Here is a 24,087-nt window from a genome sequence, read left to right on the forward strand (position 1 = left end):
GAAATAAGAAATTATAGTAAAGGCTGAAATTATCAACAACTGGGTAATTTACATAACTGAACATATCTTCGAAGAATAATTTTCTTTCTCTTTATGTATTCAGTTCCTTTCTTCAACGCACTTCCTTTTCATTTTAGAATTTCTGGATTTAAAGATTTCTATTATTCTTAAAAATTACATGCATTTAGAATGTATAGAAAAAGCTCCTAATTTTAATTTAGTCATATGAACATTCAGAAGAAATATGAACTATATATGGTAAGGGCTGGTTACAGAGCTGATGTGGCAGAATTTTAGAATTTAGTGACACACCAAGCAACAAAGTCTAAAAATGACAAAACTTTTAGAATTTAGAGCAGACACTGGAATTAGAATTTAAAAAAGCACTAGGCAGCAGAATTTGGGATCCACAGAGATGCACATAGCACCAGCCCTGTGTGTGATGCATTAAGGATTATTAGATGAATCTTATAAATTGTCAGTTTTTAACTTCTTTATTAATGAAAAAATTCCTTTCTTTAATACCTGTAGATGTGATAAGATTAGAAGCATTTTTGATATTTTCCATGCTTATGTCTATTAAAAGGCAGGGAAAATAAGGGGAAGATAAAGATGTTAAGAAAAAGATTTTAGTATCAGAAGTAAAATATTCATATTATGTTTTCATCGTTCTCCAAAAAGTAAGAAATTCATCGCAAACTTTCAGCAAAATATATCCATTACATGTTAGTATCATGAAGACATTTTTCAGGAATCTTCTAGAATCGTGGGTCTATAAATCTTGCCTTCAAATCCTTCTAAACTTTCCAAGCTGCAATGTCTAAAATTCTAAAGAAAAATTACACCTACGAATTCTATAACAGAAAAAGCCAGAAATATTTTGGGGAAAAAATAAGAAAGGAGGGGGAAAATGTAAAATTAATTTTATAGAGAAAACTGATTCATATTCTGAGAATTCTGAGACAATAACACGGGAAAACCTTTTACCATAAAAAAATTAAAAAGAAGCTATTTCTAATTAATTACACAGCTTTCTTGCTTTTGATATGATGTTTCATAAATTATGCTTTATAGCATTATACCTTGTTTATTTTTCAGATTCAAAATATTGTATAATAGGTGGCCAAAATAGAATTATATAATATGACAGCAGAAAATAAAAATGTTTTATTTTAATGTTATTTTTTAATATAATCTCAATATATTACCATTATTTTAATGAAATTTGTCAATGTTACAGTGTTTTATAAAAAAATCGTCGAAAAATTCCCAGATCTCGGAATTACAAATTTTCTATAGAAACTGATCTCAAAATCAACAAAATGTTGATAAATCGCCAAATTTAGAGCCATTTAAAAAAAGAATTCACATCCCCAAAAGCTAAAAGTTGTTTAAGAACTCTTCATTAGAAAAAAATGAAATAATTTTGAAATGCATTAGTTTCATTTCTTGCTCAGAAACTCAAGTATCCCACCATTTATATTGGAAATAGGAACAAATTACAATTCATGAACCAGGGTTGCGGAGTCGAGCAATTTTTGGGATAAAAGGAGTCGGAGCTGGAATCACTATAAACAGGTCAAGTCCGACTCCAGTTTTTGTTGGACAGTTTGAATTTAAAATGAAATTTAAATGAATTGAAAAAAAAAAATAATAATAATGATAAGCTGAGTTATTATTTTTATTTATAAACTATATAAATTAATAAATACCTATTTTCTATTTTATTGACATATTAATAAATAAATATAAGGGAGGATGATGGATGTGATATTTGCAACTAGTGATTAAACTGATTCATTTATTTACAAATCTCACTGATAAATTTAGGTAAGCAGCAATAGCAGCAAGAACTCCCAAAACTGATGTCATGCTTAGGAAGCGAGCAGGAAAAAAAGCAATTATTGATTAAGCAACACAATAAGGAACTACACATTTGATGATAAAGAGGTTGTTAGAATTAAGAACTATTTTAGAAGATGTAATTTATCTACATCTATTAGAAAGAATCTATTAGTAGAATTAAGAAAATTTTAGAAGATGTAGAAGATGTAGATAAACAAATTAAAAAGGCTATGAAAGCCACCTATGAACTTTTATTAAGAATAAAATTATTCTCAGAAGAGCTGAAGAATTTGAATCAGGACAGTCAAACTGCCGACATTGCAATTGAGTCTTTATCATCCTCTTCCAGTGGTGAATTAGATTTTGAGAAATATTTTTGGATAATATTGAAAAGGCTAAGGCAAAGCGAATGAAAATAAAGAGCCTTTAGATATAAAAATGAAAAAATACAAGCAATAACACATTTTACATGGCCTTTGAAAAAATAGAGAAATATAATTGCTCTTGCAAGATACTTCCTTTAGAACTTATAAAAATCTATCCTGAAAAGTTAAATGAAGTAGCCCTAACAGTAACAGCTCTTCCTCCTACTCAAGTTAGTGTGGAAAGATTCTTCTCAGCTCTGAAGTTTATCAAATCAGATCTATAGTCCTTTATCAAAGAAGATCTTGCCTAAGCTATACCATTTCTTATAAATTACTATACCATACCAGTTTTTCCATTTCATGATAAATGCTAATTAATATAAATAATTTGCTATGCCATCAATGTTTTTTTCTGTAGCATCTATTATTTCTTTTATATTAAAAAAAATAAGCTGTAACCTATGTGTGTATGTTTACATGCATATATATATATAAGAGAGAGTCAGAGTTGGAGTCTTTACAATTCCAGAAGTCAGAGTCAGAGTCGGTCATTTTCCCTACCAACTCCACAGCCCTGCAACGAATGCATTCAAAAGATAACCATATTTGTCAGCGATTGCCAAACATATTCCTCCAAAATGCTAATTCACACTAAAAATGGCAGTTGTTAAAACAGACAGAAATCTCTGATGATTAAAATTAAGGACCTACTACCCATTTTGGGTGAAATTAAGGACATTTAAGGACCCAAAATCAATTAAAAAAAAAAGCTAAGGACTTTTAAGGACCGTATGAACCCTGTAAATACAAAAGATGGAAAGGAAATATATTAAAAATGCCACCAAGTATGCAAAAATAATAAACACTGATGATCTTGCATATTAATATAGATATTTAACACAACCTGATCTATGGAAAATTTTAAAGGAAATTTTCTCATTTTTGTATTTAAAAATATACGTACTTAACAAATTTCTTTTAGAACAATAATCTAATCAAAAGAAATTCCTATTCCTCACATTTAAAGATAACATTCTGGTACTAAGACAAATGTACCAGGATTATATTAATCCCCTGAGTGGTATGATTGCCTTTGTTTGATCATGAATTCTTTTTCATTTGGTATATTAGTTTATAATTTAAAATACTTTATTTTCTTTAAAATGCAAACATCATCTTAATGAATGGAAGTTTATGAAAAGAAAACTAAAATCCGTAATTATAAAATTTAGCTAACACATATTATTTAATTACAGTTCTTCATAAGCTCATTCAAAGAGCTGCACTACTCAGAGGTTAAAACTACACTTAATTTAAGAGAAAGTATAAAAAGATAAAACACCTTGCCAAATTTCTCTTTCCACGACCACTAACTCTTCGTGAACCAGATGACCTGGAAGAAGACGACGATGATGATGAAGATGAACTAGATCTGGAATGTGACCGGGCATCTGATGAACTACCAGAAGAAGAGCTAGAACTTGACGATGATGATGATGACGCAGACCGTCTAAAATATAAAAGGAAAAGGCAATAAATACTTGTGAAATTTATAATTATAAAGTGAAACTTTCCCAAGATGACAATCTATGGAGCTTGGTGACTTTAGAGATGATTGCTTTAGCAAGATGATTTTGTATTTAAACTGCTGCATTGATGCTTATTTACATTCTCAGAAATACTTGCTATTTTCAGGTGGTCACTACAAGCAGTTTCACTGAATACATATTAAAAATTTAATTACTTGGCTTGTATTAAGTTACAAAAGAATAAAAATGTATGCATGTTTTAAATTTGCATAAATCACAATTAAAAAAGCTTACTATTAAAAAGACTACAAAATTTAAGAAAATGCTGAGTTCTAGAAAACACACACAGAAATAAAATACTTTTCACACAATTTAAATAAAATATAGAACTTAAAATAATGTTTCATATGAAAAAATTATTTTGATACTCAGAAGGATGCAGCATCAGAACACACACCGCTCTCCGATGGGAATTTAAACAAAGAGATTTTGGTCACGCTGCCCCCCCAAAACTTTTGGGCATGCGGCCCTAAAAAGATTCGCCACCACTGCACTAGAGGTTGCAGTATACAATTTCTTCCTCTACGGACGTTTGAAACGAGAACTTTCCAAATGCAAGTCTTCAATTATTGACAACTTAAAAAATACATGAGAGGCAATTACAGCAAAATTTACTACTTTGAATGTTGATTAGACATAAAAAGATATATACACAATTTCAGGATACATTTCTGGATGTATTGTATGAAAGGAAATATTTGCATAATAACCTCTACTGTTAAATAATGAAGAATCTGTATGTTTGTGTATTCCTTGCATCGTGGAAAAGCTATTTCACCTAGAGCCACCAAACTTTGAATACACATAATCTTCCAACTGAACATGTGCACCTCAAGGCCAGAATTCTGAATTTTTTATTTATTTCATATTGAGTATGAATTTAACGAATCTTATAAACAAACTCAGCAATTTCAAAGCGAGCAGTGGCAACAATGTTTGAAATAAAACATTTTTATTTCCAGAGTGCCAGACAGTTGCCATTTGACAAAATGTAAAATATTACTTTTAATCAATAACCTTCGCTATTTGAAAACAGTGTAACATAAATGGTCTTAGGAGCAATTAGGAACAACTACCAGCTAGATACAGATTTCTCATTGGATTTTGTTGTGTGATGGCATCCATACTTTGTGCAGCTAAGGGAAACAATGCCGAGATTTACACAATGCATGTTTAACAATGAAAATTTTTATATGAACTTCCTTCTATTACAAAGCATGTTCTCAATATACATTTTTCACATTTGTAAAACTATGCGTTATTCTTGGATACCATCTACATTTACTGTTTTTAGGTCAATAAAGGAAGACCCCTCTGAAAACAATATCATATCCGTCCCAAATACTAAAGTAGATGGTTCTGCTTTGACAAACCAAAAGAAAACTTTCTTTGAAGCAGTCTGTTTACTATTCTTTGACTTTACAAACTGCAATGAATAAAAAATGAGTCAACAGCTATGATAGAAATCACATAAGACGTCAACTGCCTAGGAAACAATCGCAGCTGTAAGGAAAGTAAGGAATATACGCAAGTGTCACTACAGAGAACAGGCATCATATCATGACCAAAAAGGAAGTAAAGAAGCCACTGCATGTACTTTCCATTCAGTTGTTACTTAACATAAATGACAACTGGAAGCATAAAGGAAGAATTAAGAGCAATCCTGATGGCAGAAACACTTTCTCCTTTTTTCATGTAGTAAAACTATTTCTTCTTTGACACATTCATTTCTCAAATGTCATATACAAAGCAACATGCAGAAATACAAAACACATATAGTAAGTTCCTTTCTTTTCCGATCATTTGATATAATGCTTATTCTCTTTAGTGATACCTTCAAATGCTTATTATTTTTGTACTCACAATGATGGCTTCTCTGAAAAATAATGTTATTGTTCTGTCTTGTAAGGTTTTTCACTATATATCTTTTTTTTGAGCAGTTCCTTTAAATATCTCTTGGTAATGATAAACTCTTCGAAAATTCATTATCTAAACCAGGGATTCACAATCTTTTTCTTACATCGACTCCTTTTAAAAGAATGGTTTTCTTCAACAACCCCTTATTTTTCTCTACTATATACAATGCACAACATAATCATAAGAGAAATAATTGCCCATAAATAATGTAAAGATAAAAATTATAATAAGAATATGAAATTTTTTTTTTATTTTTTGAGGGGGAGAGGTTTATTAAATTTATGTTTTTTTATTTTTGAATTTTTTACAAATATTAACAAGTTTTCAGAAGGAAAATCAAACTCTAATTGCAAAAAAGTTCTATTTTAGTTAATGCAATTTTTTTAACATTCTACATAAAACTAATCTAATTTTTAAATCACCTTGTTCAACACTCGGCCTGTTTCTTGTTTTCGGTAGTAAATTACTGAGTTGACTAAAACCTGCTTCTTCTAAGTAAGAAGAGGGAAAACTCAACAATGCTGTTTGGTAACAACTTTTATTTCAGGATATTTCTCTTGAATGATTATTAAATTCCAAAATTTAGCATACATATGTGTTTAAAAAAAAAAAAAAAAAAAAAAAACTGCACTTAAACATCCTGCTTCAATACAATTAACTCTTTTTGTGTCATAATTTCAAGATCCAAGTACACTGCAGTTCAGCAGTTTTGTAAGTCATGCCAGCACATTCAAATTTTAAATGCCTTAGAAACAAACATTAAAATCTTCTTTTAAATTTTGCAAGCAGTTTCTATATACCATACATTCAAGTGTATAATGTGCACATGTAATTTCAAACTGCACTTTTTAGGTATATTCGGTAATAGTGAAGAACAAAATTTGATGATGTGCCTGATGATATAATGAAAGAAGAATATGAAAAACTTTTCATCTGATAACGAAAATTTTCAAGTTCTTAAGGTATGCCATTTTTTTTAAACAAACAGCATTAAAGAAAATGTAGAAATCTAATTTTTGTACAGCCAGTTTTCCTTATTTTTATATTCAATGCATAATGCACATCCATAAATTTCGATCTTATTTTTTGTAACAATCTTCTGATGAAGTTTTGCATTCTTGCATTTTTCCCTTGTGTTCCTGTAATTTTTTTTTCTCAATATATTGTACCTTTTTGCATAAAAATTTTTTGTACTTAAAAAAATAATGATATAAAAAAAATATTAAATAATTTTTTTGTATTTTTTCCGATATACTTATTTTATCGTTTCTTTCATACATTATAGAGCTTTATATCAAAACACAATTACCAATTTTACAATATCATTATTTATTATTATTATTTTACAATCAATGGTGTTTTTATTATGAGAATCATGCATATCGATTCCCAGTTGAATCCTTGATCAACATTGATCCCCATTAAAATTTTATCGAGCCCCAATACAACCTCACTGGGAACCCCTGGTCTAAACTAATGTTTCCCAAACTACTTATGACTTTAATGAAATTTTGCTTTAAGTGAAACTTTACCTTTGATGCTTCCATGAAAGATTATGCAGCATAGCTAATTTAATGGATATAAGAGGAAAATTTCAATTCAATTTATACTGCTGTCTCTAAATTCTGAAATTAAAAGCATTTCCTATCAATAATAATAATAAAAATAATAATAAAAGACAATACTAACAGGTACAATTTGTATTTTAACAGAATGATTACTACTTTTGTACTTAATGTCATTTTTTTTAGTAACACCTTAAATTTTATTTAATTGTATTTTCCCATCAAAACTCAGATTTTTTTCCCCTTTCAAAAATTATTTGTAGTTACTTAAAAATATTTAATTATATGGAGCTATTAATCAATTCATACCAGAAAGCAAAATAACTTGATTACCTGGCTTTAGACAACGTAAGATGCATATAGAAAATATGAGTTTAGTTTTTGCTACCTTTTCAGCACTCTTTTACTTTCTGCCCTTTTTTACTTATTTTTAATAACTTTTCCAATAAATACAGTGCAAAGTCCGAAATCCGGACTCATCAAGACTTCGGTAATTCCGGATATTAGATCATCAATTTAAATCTAGTAAGATGGCATGCAGAAATTATACAATTAAAAATATGAAATTGTAATTTATGAAATAAAGAACAATTATGATCTAAAAAGTATCAAAACTTACAAAAAAAAAAAAAAAAAAAAAAAAAAAAAAAAAAAAAAAAAAACCATAATATTTATTTGTTTACTTTATTAAACATTCCATACTCCTCCCATAATTTTGAGATGGATATGCCTTTATCCATTTTTTGCAGCAATTCCACTTTTTGTTTAATGGACATTGAAACATGGTTTCACTTTGTAGATCCTTTGGCAGCTCCAGAATTGGAAACTCTTTCCGACATAATTGAAAGTTCAAGCTTAGTTTTTATAAAATTGCCATAATAATAATAACAGTGTGCAAAAAATAATAAGCTGGATCAAACTAGAAGATTAGGGAGCAGCGCAGATTAACTGAATTCCGCTACATTAACTGAAATGCCTTAGAATCAGTAAAGATAATTTTAGCCTAGCTTAATAGCATCTGTTATACATTATTGGCTGTGTATCACAAGATTGGCGACGAAAGCCAAGTTGTTTCGCTAAATTTTGTTTTGCAGCTATTGCATACTGAATTGTATTAGTTTAATTATTTGCTATACTTACGTTTATTTCTTGCACATGCTTAAAACTAATCTGATTCCTGAATAAAAAAGCTCTCACATATACTTAAAACTTTATCTAGGATGTGCGATAAATATCGCCTGGTGCAGTCTCTACGGGTCTTATATTCTGCTACAAAGCGTCTTCCTAAGTTCTAAATTTTCACTGCACCTAAACTTTGCATCCCAGTGCTTTCCCTAAATCATAAGACAACACTGCATGAGTTATTACTGAAGCTGTCCTGTATTGATAAACATGCGGTGATGACAGCAAAATATAATAAATAATGACTCGCCAGGTCGGCGTCAGGGATATACAATAGGTGAATATTTCGGTTTGAGATTTATGCCGAGAAGATACTCAGCTATGGAGCCAAATTATTAATATCGCAAATTTATGCTTACATGATTGTTTTTCCGTAACAAGGTATTTTATTTAGTGCCTAAGTGAAATTAAGAATCAGAATTTTTAAGTGAAAATCTTCACGTTTTATTATGGAAGGAAAAATCAAATGTGCATGCGTAAAGCATATATAATATATATATATATATATATATATATATATATATATATATATTCGGATTTCGGACTTTGTACTGTACTGACTAATACTACATAAACAACTGGGCATGAAATTTTGACCTGCTATGAATCTGCCTGCCATGAATGATTCTTAATTTGAAGAGTCTTATTATTAAAGCCCTAATAATGAAGACCACGCTTTCTGGAGTTACGATGAAGCATGATTATAAAATTACACTTTCAATTCTACCACAGGCAACAAGCCATCAATTTTCATCATACCAGTTAAGCAGAAGATTAAAAGCAGCAAAAAGTAAGATACAGTCAAAAGTCGTTAATCCGGACTCGTTGGAACTTCGGCGATTCCGGATTATCGATTTTTCCGGATTATAGATCATCAGTTTAAATCTCGTAAGATGGCATGCAGAAATTCTAAAATTAAAAATATGAAACCGTAATTTATGAAATAAAGAACAATAAAATTTACAAAAAAAAAAAAAAAAAGCTTAATATTTATTTGTTTATTTTATTAAACATTTCTTTTAATTTAAGTTGTTTAAGTTGCTTTGTTTTATGTGATAATACTTTCTCTTTAATTCTATAAACAGACATAATTTCTTGTTCAGTTACAAGGTTCTGCTGTTCAAGTGCAGTTAATTGCTGTGCCGAGAATACCGACTAACTTGTCAATCGAAATTTTTTCGTTTTCACTAACCTCTCTATCACATTCTTCATGTCTTTATACATTTTTTGCAGCAATTCCACTTTTTGTTTGTTGGACATCGAAACATACTTTCGTTTTGTAGATCCTTTGGAAGTTCCAGCATCGGAAATTCTATTTGACATAATCGAAAGTTCAAGTTTACTTTTATAAAATTGCTTTTACAGTCTGCAAAAAATAATAAGCGGGATCCAATACGAAGATTGAGGAACAACGCAATCATTAACATTAACTGAAATAGATAATTAGAGCTTACACCGTCCGTTATACATTAAACGCGCAGGCGAAACGTATTCTGCACTTGCGCACACGCATATGCACAGTAATCAAGGTCTTATGCGCACGCGTAAAACGCCTGTGCGCATGTGCCAACGTGGCGCATGCGCAGAAAGTTTTTAGCTTTGAGGTCCGGATTATAGATCATTCCGGCTTATGGGTGTCCGAATTAAGGACTTTTGACTGTAATATATTTTTAAAATTTTATTTATATTTTAAGGAAGGTTAAAAAAAAAAATCCATTCTGTGCCAGCAGAGTGATAGTCATCATTATCTCCCACACATTCTATACTTTTTATGTTTGTTGACAATGTGTATATTTGTATTTGGAGCAGTATCTTAGACATGTACCTCCTACAAAGGCCATCCACTAAATATTTGCATAAAAAGTTATTCTTAATGAAATATATAAATTGGTCGATCTACTAAGACTACAACTTACTTATTTGCAGTCTTTGCTTCTGCCTCTTTGCTGCGAGTACTAAAATAATAAAAAAGTTACTAAGTTCTAAAATTCAAAAATGATTTTTAGGCATTGTTTCAGATAAAATATGCAAATGACTTTTGATTCTTAAAAATATTTGCATAGATTCTACACACAGCTTATTAAAAAATCAGTTTCGAGTAACAAATGCAAAATAGTACGATAATATGAAAAAAGTTACAGCTTACAAAATTCTATCTCTGGAGTTAACTCAAACATTTTGAGAGAGTGAAAAGGACCTGTTTGCACAAAGCTATTTTAATTCTTTTTAACATCAAAACATCAAACAAAGTGAGAATTTTATGAGTGTTTAAACAGTAATTTGAAAAGACACTAAAAAACTTAATGAAATTGCTATTCTTTTCCCCATCATATCATAAAAACTGGAGTATAATTTAATAACATCTCTAATATACATTCATATCAGCTTTCTACCATATATTTCATAATTTAAGGCTTCAGATCACAGTACATGATACCTTACTCATGGCAGACACATTGCAACTTGTTGCAAATGCCAAGCAAATTAGAATTTTTTATTGTTTATACCAAAATTTGTTTAATGAATAAAGTACCTTCAATAAACTATGAATTTTAATCAAAATGTATTTTAAACCCTATAACAGGCATCTCATAAATCATCTGTAAGCATAATCCTTTAAAAGCTTGCAGGGCGTAAATACCCATGCACATTTCTGTTGTAAATGCTAATATTTGCTGCTTTATATCGGGTTTTAACGAAAGTTTCCTGCCAACACAAATATTGTATGTGCAAAATCATATCTTGTCAAACGATTTTTGGCATTTGAAAGAAAGAGACTTGCTAATACTGTAATGTGAAATTTATAAAAAAATATGGTTATTATCAAATACAAGGTATCTAAAATTGAACTACTACATTATCAGATTAGAAACATCATTTACTTTCAGTTCTGTTGCAAAAAGTCAGCTACAGAATATCACCAAATCACGTGTACAGTTTTAGGTGCTAACATTGTATCATATGGCACTGTGCAGGTTTGGTACCAAAAGTTCTGAAATCAGATAATTAGCTGTGATAAGTGTTCTTCAAACATGATTTCTATAACTAAAAAAAGATACAGTTCATCTGATATCAGAAATTGCTACAATATTAAACAACAATTTTTGCCTGCATCTTCATTCAATTTTCTTCTCCATAGTTTCAATTATTTTATAAACTGATATTTTCCACCCTTGACTTCAGAAGGTGCATGCATTTTCCCTGCAGAAAGATATTAAAAGAATTTAGCTTTTTAAAAACGTCACATAAATATGACAGTTTTATTAAAAAATTATCAGCAGCAAAATCTTCTGCATCTTTGTATCCATCTTCTTTATAGGAAATAAAAAAATTCTGTACCGAAGACGCTTTGGTACAGGAATGGAGAAAGATAGGAGAACAGGCCAAATCATCGAAATAAGAGGGAAAGTAATGCTGGGCATATTTTCCCACCACAATGGATTTTGGGCATAATTTGACATGATACAAAGGATACTTTCCTTGTTGCTGTTCGGAATAGAGATGCACAGTGCTTGCTAAAATGCATCGAAGAAAATGTAAACGAAGGCTCCGTCATCTGCTCCGATTGTTAGAGAGCTTACAAAACTGACCAACTTGAACGAGCAGGCTTTTTTCATCTCACAGTGAATCACAAGTTCAACATGTTAAGATTTAAGGGTGGATCCAGAAACTGGCGTTCATAAATGCAGATAGTACAGGGCATATGGAGGGGGGGGGGGTCCGCCAAAAAAAAGAACAAGCAGCATTGCGATACCGCCAGAATTCATGTAAGGAAAAAAAAAAAAAAAAAAAGAAAGTAAACAGAAAGGTTCATGTGATCATCGAAGTGATTGCCAAGCAGTTTCCGCCAGAACTAAACATTGGGGTTTAAATAAGTTTTGTCAATAAATGATAATTATTTAGCTTATAAAATGTCTATACTATTTTTTAGTAATTTCTGATGACAGTAATTACAATTTTTTTTTTTCCATTACGATGATTATCATACAGGGGTACAACGGAAAAAGCCCGGAAATTTAATATGATATAAATATGAATGTTACTTAGAGCTTTAGTTAATATTTTTTATTACAGTGGCCATTAGATTTTAAAGGTTACATATCACAAATCTGGAGAAAAAAAAAGTTTGACAATTTTGATGGCTTATTATAGCAACTACTTTAATATGGAAGTTCCCCTCAGTCTTAATTCTTCTTACTTAACTTTTGAGAAATACATATTAGATAATTGTAAATACATTCACTTTACGATCTTGCAAAGTCTCAGCAAAACTGGTAAGCTCAAGATCCCGTATTCCCTCAGAACTGCCTTCAAATTGTCTCATCATTCTTTTTGTATTGGTATCTAGAAACAGTATTCTGTATTTACTTAGTCTCAAAATAAAATAATGAAAAGTAAAATCTGTTATAAGAAATGAGCAGTACATTTTTCCTTCCCCAGGAAAAAATTACTCTCATAATTATGAATTCAAAAAATTTATCGGTAACTAACATGTATCATAATGAAGTCCACAATTTGGTTAGAGCAGATTTAAGGGTGCCCGTTTGATTATCGTTAAGTTGTTGTTTCATTCATGGTAACCTGAGTAGTTGAATGCTATGGAAACCCTATTACGAAGTAATTGATTGTGTGATTGCGGTGAATTTGAATAATGGGAAAAGATTTGGAAAGACCTTGTTTGTGTGTTGGATTTTGGATAAGAAGTATGCTGTTATTTTGTGATTTACACAGTAAAAGGCCTGGATGTGGTAAGATTAATTTGAAGTTTCTGTACGATTTGGAATGAAAGGGAAAAAAGCATTAATTGACTGGTGTGTAAATAAAGGTTGACTTAGTAGCCAATATAAGTGTCCTGTTTGTAGGAAGGAAATGCCTATGATTGAGCATCAGAGGATATTTTTGATTCTTATTTTTGTGAATTTATGTGGCAACCCCAGTATACAGATTTTAATAGTTCAGATAATTTTAGGAAGTTTTTGGATGCTGTTAAGGAATTTTGTTCAACTGAAGACACGGAAATTTGTAAATAAAGTAAGTGGATATTTCCTTTGTGTAGTGCTAAGATAAATTTCCTTTTTTGATTTAATTGTTTGCTTTAATTTACTGAGATTATATATTTTTTGTTGGCTGCCCCTTTGACTTTTTAAGTGAATATAGATCGATGTGTACATGGACAAAGACAAGGAATTGTGCAATACCTAGTTTGTGCAATTCTCTGATACTTTTTTTAAATGAAAATAGGTCGATGTATACGTGGATACCGAGTTTGTGCAATTCTTTGACTTGTTAGTTTGGATTTGTGTAGCAGCAATTTTGGGGTCAAAAATCGGCGCTACACAAAGCCAAAATAACAAGTCAAAGAAATGCACAAAATCAATGTCCATGTACTGCCAAAAATTGCCAAAGGGTACCCGTAAATATATTTTTACCCATAATTTAGTTAAAAAAATATCTAAAAATAATTCTCAACAATAAACTAACACACTTTTAATTACAACACAATCTACAATTTTACGAATTATTTAAAAATAATTTTTAAACATACCGAGCACTACTGCTACTACTACTGGATGATGATGAGACACTACTCCTTCGACTTTTCCTTTTGCTCTCACTTGGTTTTGCTTTCGTTTCACCTTTGCTCAATGCCCTATAAAAGAAATTCGTATAACTTCCAAAGGCTTATTTACTCATTCTTCTAAATAAAATGGAACATTCCTTTAAAAAACATATTATAAAAATATAAGAAAAATGAAAACTCTTTGAAGAGCTACAATTTTAAATGCCACTAGTGTTAATAAAAACACAATTTGTTTTTAATTCAATCCTGAAAGGAAAAAGAGGAAAGCAATGAAAGAATTGGTTATATCAAAGATGCTTCAATTGTAAGCAAATATCTTAAGAACTGCATGACCTAAGTTAAGAAAAAAATAACTGATATCCTTTTAAATGAGTGATCAATATGTAATGATCAGACATTTGCCATTAATAAAACTAAATTCAATCTGATTCAAATGTTTCATTTATAAATACATTTTTCATTTATACAAACAAATATATTACTCGTTCAAACTGAATATAACATATTAAAATGCATTTGATAATATTGAGAATGTAAAAAATTCTTTATGAATCTATTTTTTATGCAAGTAAGAACTTTTAATACGAGTAGTGATGACAATGGGTTTTTCTTTTCTGCACACCTTTTTCATGGAAGTGCTTAAAAATGACTAAAAAGGAAAATAAATCAATAAAAAAAGCATAAAACCACACAATTTTCATCCACTTAATGCATAAAGGTTTTATTCAGGTCCAGTGCCAGACTGGTGCAACCTGTGCAGCTTTTCATGAATTAAAAAAGCACCACATAGCAGAAGTTAAGACCTATACAGATTGTACCAGGTGACAAAATGCCTAGCCCCAGCCCTGGCTTTATTAATAAATATAAAAAGGAATTTTTTGATTATTTGTACTCAAAGTTTCAACATGTGGTAGAATTGAAGCTGCCTTTTCTTTAGCATACACCTGACAGTACTTGGTTCACATGTACATATGTCTGAGTACACATAGATTTAAATGCTTTATATTTAACCATCATTTTACTTTCATTGGCTTCAAAAACTTAAATATTGGCCATATAAATTTTTGTTACTTAACTAATGTTTCTTTTTATTATTTATACACAGAACAGTCCATGTGAACTGTAAAGATATACATTCAAGCATTTTTCACTGATATACACATTTGCTTACCTTTTTGTGAAGACACAGAAAATCAAAATCAACAGAAAGAAAAAAAGGGGGGAAGAGGAAGCTACTAAATTTATATAGCTGCAATGAGTTATTTAAAAAATGGCTTCAGTGTAGAATTGGGTGCCCCTTCGATTGGTGACATTTTTTTAAAAATTTTGGCAAGGAAACCTCACTTCTGGTTACCACGATAGTTTTAACTTTGTTTTAGCTTCCCAATTTTATTTAAATGAAAATAGATTGATGTGTACATGGACATATTTAAGGCAGTGCGCAATGCCTAGTTTGTGCAATTCTAGGATGTTTTTTTAAGAGTACAACTCTAATATACGCCCTAATTTCACCAAATGTGGCGATATGTGTTCTGTGCTGGTTTTTGGCACGATTGCGTGTTCTATGGCAACCCTGTTGACGTTGAAAAATCTTTCGCTGGAGCCATTGGTTCGCCTCTGTGTCTGAGAAGATGGGAGGGAAAGATAAAATGGTAGTTGTTGAATTGAAGATCGGCAAAAGGAAATATCATTGTGGCTATCCTGTTGAGGGGTAGTGGGTATTTGGAAATGTGGAAAGAGGGTCTGGGAGATTATTTTTAATGACAGTGCACGATAGAAGTAGGGATTTGTGATTTTATTTATTTGTGAACCATAGTATAAATTTTCTGGATAGTAGGTCTGGCTGTCATGTAAATACGATAGTGATTATGTGGCGGCATGTTAAAGGCAGTATGAAATTTATATTTCTGCTATTCGAAAACGCATTAATTCATGGTAAGTGCATTTTATTTTATCCTTGTTCTTATTTTGTAGAATGTTTTGTTCATTGGTTCTTTAGTGTGAATTTCTGTTGTCATTGTTGTTTTTTTAAATTGTTTGAAATTTATTTTAGTTTATTTTGTTGTTTAGTGTCTAGACTGTGCAATTCGTAGATGTTTTTTAAAGTTGAAACAGAACGCTGTGTACATGGTATTATTTGAAATTTATTGTTGTTATGTTATTTTATTAAAGCGAGGAGTGCATAGATCGTAGATTCCTTCCTTGCCTAAATTGTGCAATTCGTAGAATTTTTTTAAAGTTTAAACAGGATGCTGTGTACATGGTAGTCTTTGAAATTTATTTTTGTTATGTTAATTTATTAAAGCGAGGTGTGCATAGTTTGTAGATTCGTTCGTTGCTGACATTATGCCTTTTGTAGATGTTTTTTTAGGTTAAAACATGTCGCCGTGTACATGGATTCTTGTCAAATATTTTTGGTTAGAAACTTTACGTTTTTGCTATCTAAATTTTTTGTTTTTGTTTCGGATTTTTAGCTAAATTGTGTGTTCAAAACGTAGTTTTTGCATGTGCGAAAACCGCGTTTTTGGAGACATTTTAGGCTAAAAGTTCAAAACGTAGACAAAAAATTTAGATAGTAATATGGCAGCGTGAAGTTTCTTGCCAAAAATATTTGGCGACTTGTGGGCGCATATCAGAGTAGTTCCTTTTTAAGTAAAAACCGATCGATGGACACAGATCTTATGCAATTCTTCAACTTCTTATTTTGGTTTTGTGTAGCGGCCATCTTGAAACTGTGACTTCCTAGCGCCGATCTTGGCGTCAAAAAAGAATCACCAATAAACAAGGGGCACCCAATTGTAAACTTTTACCTAAAAAATTATGGTAAATTAACAAGCATAATCTTAAAGCTTAGTTTATTATAACAGTATCTTCCCAAATGTTTTAGCTTTGCCATACACATATTATATAACTACTAATTATTGCAGCTCCTATGCATATATTTGCTCTGAAAAAGGGGGGGGGAGAGAAATGGAAGTCTCAGCAAAGCAATATAATAATTATTACATATAATACTAAAGATTATATAGCAAAAGCTTTTGCTATCCTTCCCCCCCCAAAAAAAAACTTGAAATCCATCACATTAGAAAACTCAAATGTGCTTTTTAACCAGATAAGTTTCCTACAAACTAAGACTGCATTTCTGTCCAGTTTTATTTCTGACTTTGGTTTGTTTCTTGTTCATAAATACTGATTCTGGTAAAAACTAAGTCTTATTGCGGTTGCAAAACATTTGTTCATGATTAACAGAAATGAATTCAAAGATATAAAGAATAACATTCAAAATACACTTATCATTTCATTCATTTAAATTTGATAAATCAAGACATTTCACAAGATCTTTTAAAAAATTACGTTTCGGTTGTAACATCGTTCGAGAAGTTACTCAAAAGGGATATCAGACACAATAAATCAATTATCATAATTCCGTTTAGAAAAATATAATAATAAACTTACATTTCTATTCACTGTAGAATACAGCTTATATTAGACGGACAGACACAGAAAATACACAGATGTCTTGTTTTGCACTCGCTAATTCTTTCTGTCCACAGAATGAAAAAATAAAAAAACAAGCTTGGTAGAAAGTAAGGCAAACAGAAAAAGGATAATTTGGAATGAGATTTAAAATAAATTCGTATCAAATTATATGAATGTTTATTTATGAATGAAGATAAAAAGCGGGTTTAAGACATAAAATGATTGCACATTCTCCTTTTTTTTATTGATTAAGAGCAAATTCTTGCCTGGCAACAATCATTGAAATTTGAAGCGAATTCCGGCTTTAAAGCGATAAACCGGGAAAATTTATTATTGCGTAAGCTGTTGGCGGTAAATGTGCTCTGCGGATCTTTTCGTTTCTGTATGTTTAGCATTTTCCCACACTGTTTCGTATATTAACTAAACAAATTCATAAAAACATGCTAGTGTATGGACCAAATAATAACACAATATTTCGTTCACCACGACCTAATGGTCAGATCCAGGTATTCGCCAGTTTTTGCAATTTTTGTATTATGAAAATACATTTTGTATATTTCTTAACCGATTTTAGCAATGGTTTTCATTTTCAGGTCATATTTGGCCCCATGTTCTCTGGCAAAACGTAAGTAACTTTTTTTTTACAATCATTTACACGAGAAATAAGTACTTTTCGTTTACTAATTAAAAGAAATTAAGGCATGTATATATTGAAGATTTGAAGTGGTTTGAAACTCTTACATTTAAAAAAAACAACTGGTAGGGGTATTAAAATTATGCATTTCATCAATGCACAAAATATATATATATTTGTTATGTTAGCAAACTTCATTTCCATTAAAATAAATTTTCAGCAACCGAATGTTAAAATTGACATTGTAATAAATATTGCAGTTATAAATTGCCTAAATAGATATGGCTAAATTAGGAATATTTTTTTTAAGAGAACAAATTTCTTATTAAATCCCATGACTGAATGCAAATTAATTTCTCTTAAAAAGTCATCCATGAAGATATCCCTTTTGTTTACCAATCTAAGCAGTGACAGACAGATGATTTATCTTACAAATAGAAGATGTAAGTATAAGTATCCGTAATTGCAATACAATATTTTCTTTTCTTTAGGACTTTCTTAAAGCAGTTTTTCACCCTCTAGCTTATTTTATTGTAAGAATATAATCTATGGTATTGAAAAAGGATCAGATTTTCTTTATTTAAAATTAACACACGTTTTGTATTAGTCATGTCAATTTTGTGAATAATTTAGTAATTGAATATTTTGGTAGATTTAATATTGTGCCAACGTAAATCGCCAAAAATCCGAGTAACCGTCTACCAAAGTAGTACCAACATTATTTGTTTCATTTAATATGTTGCATATTAAGAAGATAATGTCATCTAAAAAGCCAATTAAAGATATTTTCATATTTTTTGGACATAAAAACAAACAAACAAAAAAATACAACTCTAAATTTTTTACTACTTATGCAGTCTTCTGTCCGTCAGACGGTTTACTAGTAGTCTGTCTGATGGAGACCTGGTAAATATGATTGTGAGTGTGATTATTCAATTTATATAGGCCTTTAATAAAATAAAGTATTTTTATAATTGACATGTTGTGTGCTTTAACTACATTGAAGAAGAAGCGGTTTTAAAAAGCAAAAGAAATTAGTTTATTAATAAAATTTTTCAATTTATGTAAACAAACAAGTATTAACTGGACTGTTTTTCAAATAGAAAGAAAAGCAGACCAGCATAAAATTTAAAATTAGCCAAAAAGCAACCGTATATTGCTAATTATGCCAAAATAAGATTGATGTTTTGCTTAATTTTAGATTGTTTTTGAATTATAGTAGAATATGTAATTTTTGAATGAATTTTAGTTTGAATGTATCGTTCCCAGTGGCATATTAGTCCCAAAGAAATCGACCCTGGCAGGAAAAAATATGTCGGCCCTAATGCCCCATATGAAATGTCTTTATAAGTTATCATCATCATCATCATCATCATACAAAATCATTTTATTAAAAAAAATCTGAAAGATTTCAGATTTTATATTACACCCACGCGGGCGTTTCTTTAACCTGTTGTTTATTACCTTTAATTATTAAATATCATGCTCTTCGAACTTAAACCATGCAATTCAATTCTGCAACAATAACAAAATATTTAAAAGAGCATATCGACAGAATTTCAGATACACAAACTCCCACGCTGGAGATAATTTTTTTTTTTTCTTTACAGTGTTGCTATTGCTCACTTTGAAATTGTTGAGTTTCTTAATAAAAAACTCATAAATGCTTTACAAAATATGAAATAGATAATAAAGCAAATTACAAATTTAGTCCTCCAGATGCCCATATTCGGATGTTTGTTATTTAAAATTTGATGGCTCTAGGTACCGTTGTTTTATCCCAATGCGAGAAACATAGATGCATTTATGCAGGTTCTTTATTATTTCATTTTCTTAAATATAATACAGAGCTCTAATATTTGGTGGCAACAATTTAAAAAGTGATTCCGCGTTTATAGTGAATCAACGCAAAATTCCAAAACGAAATTAATAGCCCTTCTAGGCGAATCGCTTCTTTGGGCTAATAAAAATATACCTTTACAGAAAAATAACACTTTATTCATATATATGGGATAAAATCAAACTCGGAAGTGATGACCAACGGAAATTTTGATGTCGTAGAAGTGTTGATCCATAATGAATAGGAAATTGGAAGCAAAGGCAGATTAAATCTTCATTTTTTATTTCAGCAAACATATTGCAGCCGCAAACAAATTGGCACATTACTTGTGCCTGTTCCAAAAAGTTTACATTCTAGATAAGTTTGTAGTAAGAAAGAAGAAGCAGACAGACTGCAGTCAAGCTAGGTGAAAGTGTAGAAAGCAGATGCATTATGTTCAGGGTGAAATCTTAATTCAGACTGAGTTAGTTTTGGTTCTTAATGCATTTTGATTGGATAGTTAACATAGATATTAAATTAATATTGGCTGTTTTAGTTCCATTTACATCATCAGAATTATGTAATTATTTATCTCGAAATAATGCAATGCAAATAGAGGTTACTATTTTTAGAATACAGAAGAGAATTTAAGCTGTTAATTTAATCTTTTACATATTCTTTATTTTTCTTATACACGCACACACATACATACATATATATATATATATATATATATATATATATATATATATATATGATGTACCAGCTTTTGTCCGGAATAAATAGATTGGTGAAGAATCATAGATGTAGTTGTAGCTCAAAAGTATCAGATGATAAGTTTAATAAACAGGATCCATTTATTATTATTCAGGAGAAATAGCAATTACAAAAATCTGATCTCCGGAATAAATAAAAAAGAATTACTAATAACTTTTTGTATGAAGTTTACTGCATCGTTACATTAAAGAAAAGACCCTGATATTCCTTTGCGAGTCCTTTTATAGCCTCTGGAAAGGCAGAGCTTCCAAGAAAATATGTCAGCCTCGTCAGCCATTCCAGTTCGCTTTAAATATCTCCAGAACATTCTATAACTGTACGTGTAGAAAAGGCGGGAAAAGCAACTTGATTACGGGGCTGTGGATTTAATTCCACGTACTTTCAAATAAGAGGCCATCGTCATTAAAAATGAAAAGAACACACAGTTAGAATTTTAAGTGTATTTTTGACTATGGAATTTTATTATTACATATATATATGCATGCAAATAAAAAGCAGACAATAAATAACAGTGGCTAGCAGGGCTGTGAAGTCGGTAGGGAAAATGACAGAATTCCTGGAATTTTAATGACTCTCTCATATATATATGTAAACATATACACATGGGTTAACGATTTTGTTTTTCATATGAAAAAAGTAATAGAGACTACAGGAAAAAAAAAATTTGATGGCATAGCAAATTATATATATTAATTAGCATTTATTTTGAAATGGAAAAACTGGCACTAGTTATTTCTAAGAAACAGTATAGCTTCGGCAAGATCTTGTTTGTTGAAGGACCATAGATCCGATTTGATAAACTTCAGAGCTGAGAAGTCTTTCCACACTGACTTGAAAAGGAGGAACAGCTATTACTGTTAGGACACCTATACTTTTAACTTTTCAGAATAGATTTTTATAAGTCCTAAATGAGTTGTCTTGCAAGAGCAATCATATTTCTCTATTTCTTCAAAGGCCATGTAGAAATATTGTTTGTATTTTTTCATTTTTATATCTAAAAGCACTTGGTTCTTTATTTTCATTTGCTTTGCCTTAGCCTTTTTAACATTATCCAAACACATGTCTCAAAACCTAATTCATCACTGGAAGAGGATGATAGAGATTCAGTTGCAATGTCTGCAGTTTGAATATCCTGATTTCAATACTCCATTTGTTCTCAGAATAATTTCATTCTTATTGAAAGTTCATAGAGTGCTTTCTTTGCCTTCTTAATTTGTTTGTCAACCAACAATATTCGGTGTTTTGGATCTACATATATTGAACCCAGCAAGATCTCATTGCCTAACAAACTAGTTTCTCTTTTCTTCATTGAAGAAATGATTCCTTCTGCAATAAACCCCTCCCATTTCAAAAAGAACAAATATCGCATTCTTCCATTCTCACCTCCTTTTAATTCTTCAGATTGTAGCTTTTTTGTGGCTATATAGTGTAGAAAGAAGAGTTTCCAATTATGAAAGATCATCTTTCTGTTAGTGAAGCATTAGGATTATCTACATCTTCTAAAAATGTTCTTAATTGTAATAACCATTATATCATCAAATATGTACTTCTCCATCATGTTGCTTGATGAATAATTGCTCCTTTTCCTGCTCATTTCCTAAGAATGGCATCAATTTTGGGAGCTATTGCTGCTTACCTAAATTTACCAGGGAGATTTTTAGCTAATGAAGTAACTAAATGAATCGATTTAATCACTAATGGCAAATATCACATCCATCCTCCTCCTTTATATTTTTTATTAATATGTCAATAAAATAAGAAAATATCTATTTATTAATGTATATAGTCCATAAATAAAAATAATAACTCAGTTTGTCATTAATTTTTTTCAATTCACTTTAATTTCATTTCAAATTCAAACTCTCCAACAAAAAATGGAGTCTGAGTCGACCTGTTTTTAGTGACTCATTTTACCCCAAAATCTGCCTAACTTCGATTCGGACTCCACAGCCCTACTGACTAGTAATTATATAAACAAAACAGCAGTTGATTCATCATTAGCCATTATTATTATTATTATTATTTTTTTTTAATTTCAGGTGCCTGGTCAAATATTTCCTGCATTATATTTTCAATTTTTGCTTTAGCCAAAATATCCTTCTGTATGTTCACTTAACAGCAACCACTTCAAATAGCTTGCTTTATAGTACTCCTTAATCTACATTTTACAATTTTGAGAAAGCTCTTTCATATTCAACTTGCATTATACATAGGGTACAAACTTATAAACAAAAAAGACATTGGCGTATGCATTACAATGTAAATTATATTTCAAGAGTAACTTATATACACACAAGACACAATTTTTCCAAAAACTGCATCTAGCTTTAGATGAATGCTCATTAATAGATAGATCACTCTCTCCTCCTGACTCAAGGTAATGATTTTCAATTTAATTTTTAGTATTTCCCATTTATTTACTAGTTCCTGATATTCATTTTTAAGATTAACAATTATTACACCTGCATAGTGGCCTAATTATATAGATAAATAGTCAAAAGAGTTCAGCAACGATGGCTTCGAAAAGTTCTGGGGCTCGAGACTCCCTGTGCCTTTTAAACCTACTTTCAATCAATGAAATGGTATTATACATTATAAAATAAAAGACAATAACTTCGAATTGTTTGATAGGGCAATTGAATTTATAGTTGGACGATTCTTCATCGTCCATTTGCTTCTCTTTTCAGCATCTTCTAACAGGTAGTTCTTTTTCTACAATTATATCACAACCCAGCCTTTCTAGTTTATTGTTGCAATCTGTTGCAAATAATTTTAATGCATTAAATATTAAATCAAAAGTTTCTAGAAATGGCTTTCAAAGAGCTTGTAGCCTTCCTGACCATATTATATGCTAGGATGTAATATAATCCTTTAGTTTGCAAATTTTGTTACTGACTCAGTATATTGAAATATTTTTAAATATATATGGCAGGCAAAATTATTCTGAAAGTTGATATTTTGTCCAGAATTGATTTTGCCATTTGTCATATCTGTGCATTTTGTGTATCATTGGAAGCAATACTTTTGAGTGCAAGTATTAATTCTACGTCTAAACAATTATCTTTACAATCAAACATTCCAAAAATTTGTTTTAGGGCACAGTATTTTGAACTCCATCTAGTTTCACCGATGAAATGAAGCTTCCTAAATTTGGTTTTATCATCAATTCCTCTCCACATGCCCATTCTTTGATAAGATTCTTTTAAGAATTTGCTACACTTATTTATTTATTAAGGAAAAAATAGAAGTTTCTTCTAAAACGCTATTCATAGAATCAACCAATACTAAATTTAAAGCATGGGAGTAACATCAAACATGAATTTGGTAAGGTGC

The 24,087-nt window shown here is 30.3% G+C and overlaps 2 protein-coding genes across 5 annotated transcripts in view; one reads left to right on the forward strand and one right to left on the reverse strand.

Annotated features, from left to right (window-relative positions):
• Positions 1 to 17,594, reverse strand: part of RnpS1 (RNA-binding protein S1) — a 29,934-nt gene extending 12,340 nt beyond the window's left edge. Inside the window, exons 1-4 of one of the 2 annotated variants that reach the window (XM_035366199.2) lie at positions 17,501 to 17,592; positions 14,009 to 14,113; positions 10,380 to 10,418; positions 3,553 to 3,720 (exon numbers count right to left, since the gene is read on the reverse strand). In XM_035366199.2, the coding sequence (XP_035222090.1) occupies positions 3,553 to 3,720; positions 10,380 to 10,418; positions 14,009 to 14,113; positions 17,501 to 17,502 (314 nt within the window). In that variant the 5' untranslated portion in view covers positions 17,503 to 17,592. Of the gene's footprint in view, positions 1 to 3,552; positions 3,721 to 10,379; positions 10,419 to 14,008; positions 14,114 to 17,500 lie in introns of both variants that reach the window. The other variant, XM_035366200.2, reaches the window with a different exon arrangement.
• A 210-nt stretch (positions 17,595 to 17,804) lies between these two features.
• Positions 17,805 to 24,087, forward strand: part of LOC118194978 (thymidine kinase, cytosolic-like) — a 48,932-nt gene continuing 42,649 nt past the window's right edge. Inside the window, exons 1-2 of one of the 3 annotated variants that reach the window (XM_085824710.1) lie at positions 17,805 to 18,030; positions 18,118 to 18,149. In XM_085824710.1, coding sequence (XP_085680836.1) covers positions 17,965 to 18,030; positions 18,118 to 18,149 — 98 coding nt within the window. In that variant the 5' untranslated portion in view covers positions 17,805 to 17,964. The remainder of the gene's footprint in view (positions 18,031 to 18,117; positions 18,150 to 24,087) is intronic. The other 2 variants (XM_035366202.2, XM_035366203.2) reach the window with 2 other exon arrangements.

The sequence above is a fragment of the Stegodyphus dumicola genome, chromosome 10 (genome assembly GCF_044657685.1).
Source record: "Stegodyphus dumicola isolate Sdum_Otavi_A_Nest chromosome 10, ASM4465768v1".
NCBI classification, from domain to species: Eukaryota; Metazoa; Arthropoda; class Arachnida; order Araneae; family Eresidae; genus Stegodyphus; species Stegodyphus dumicola.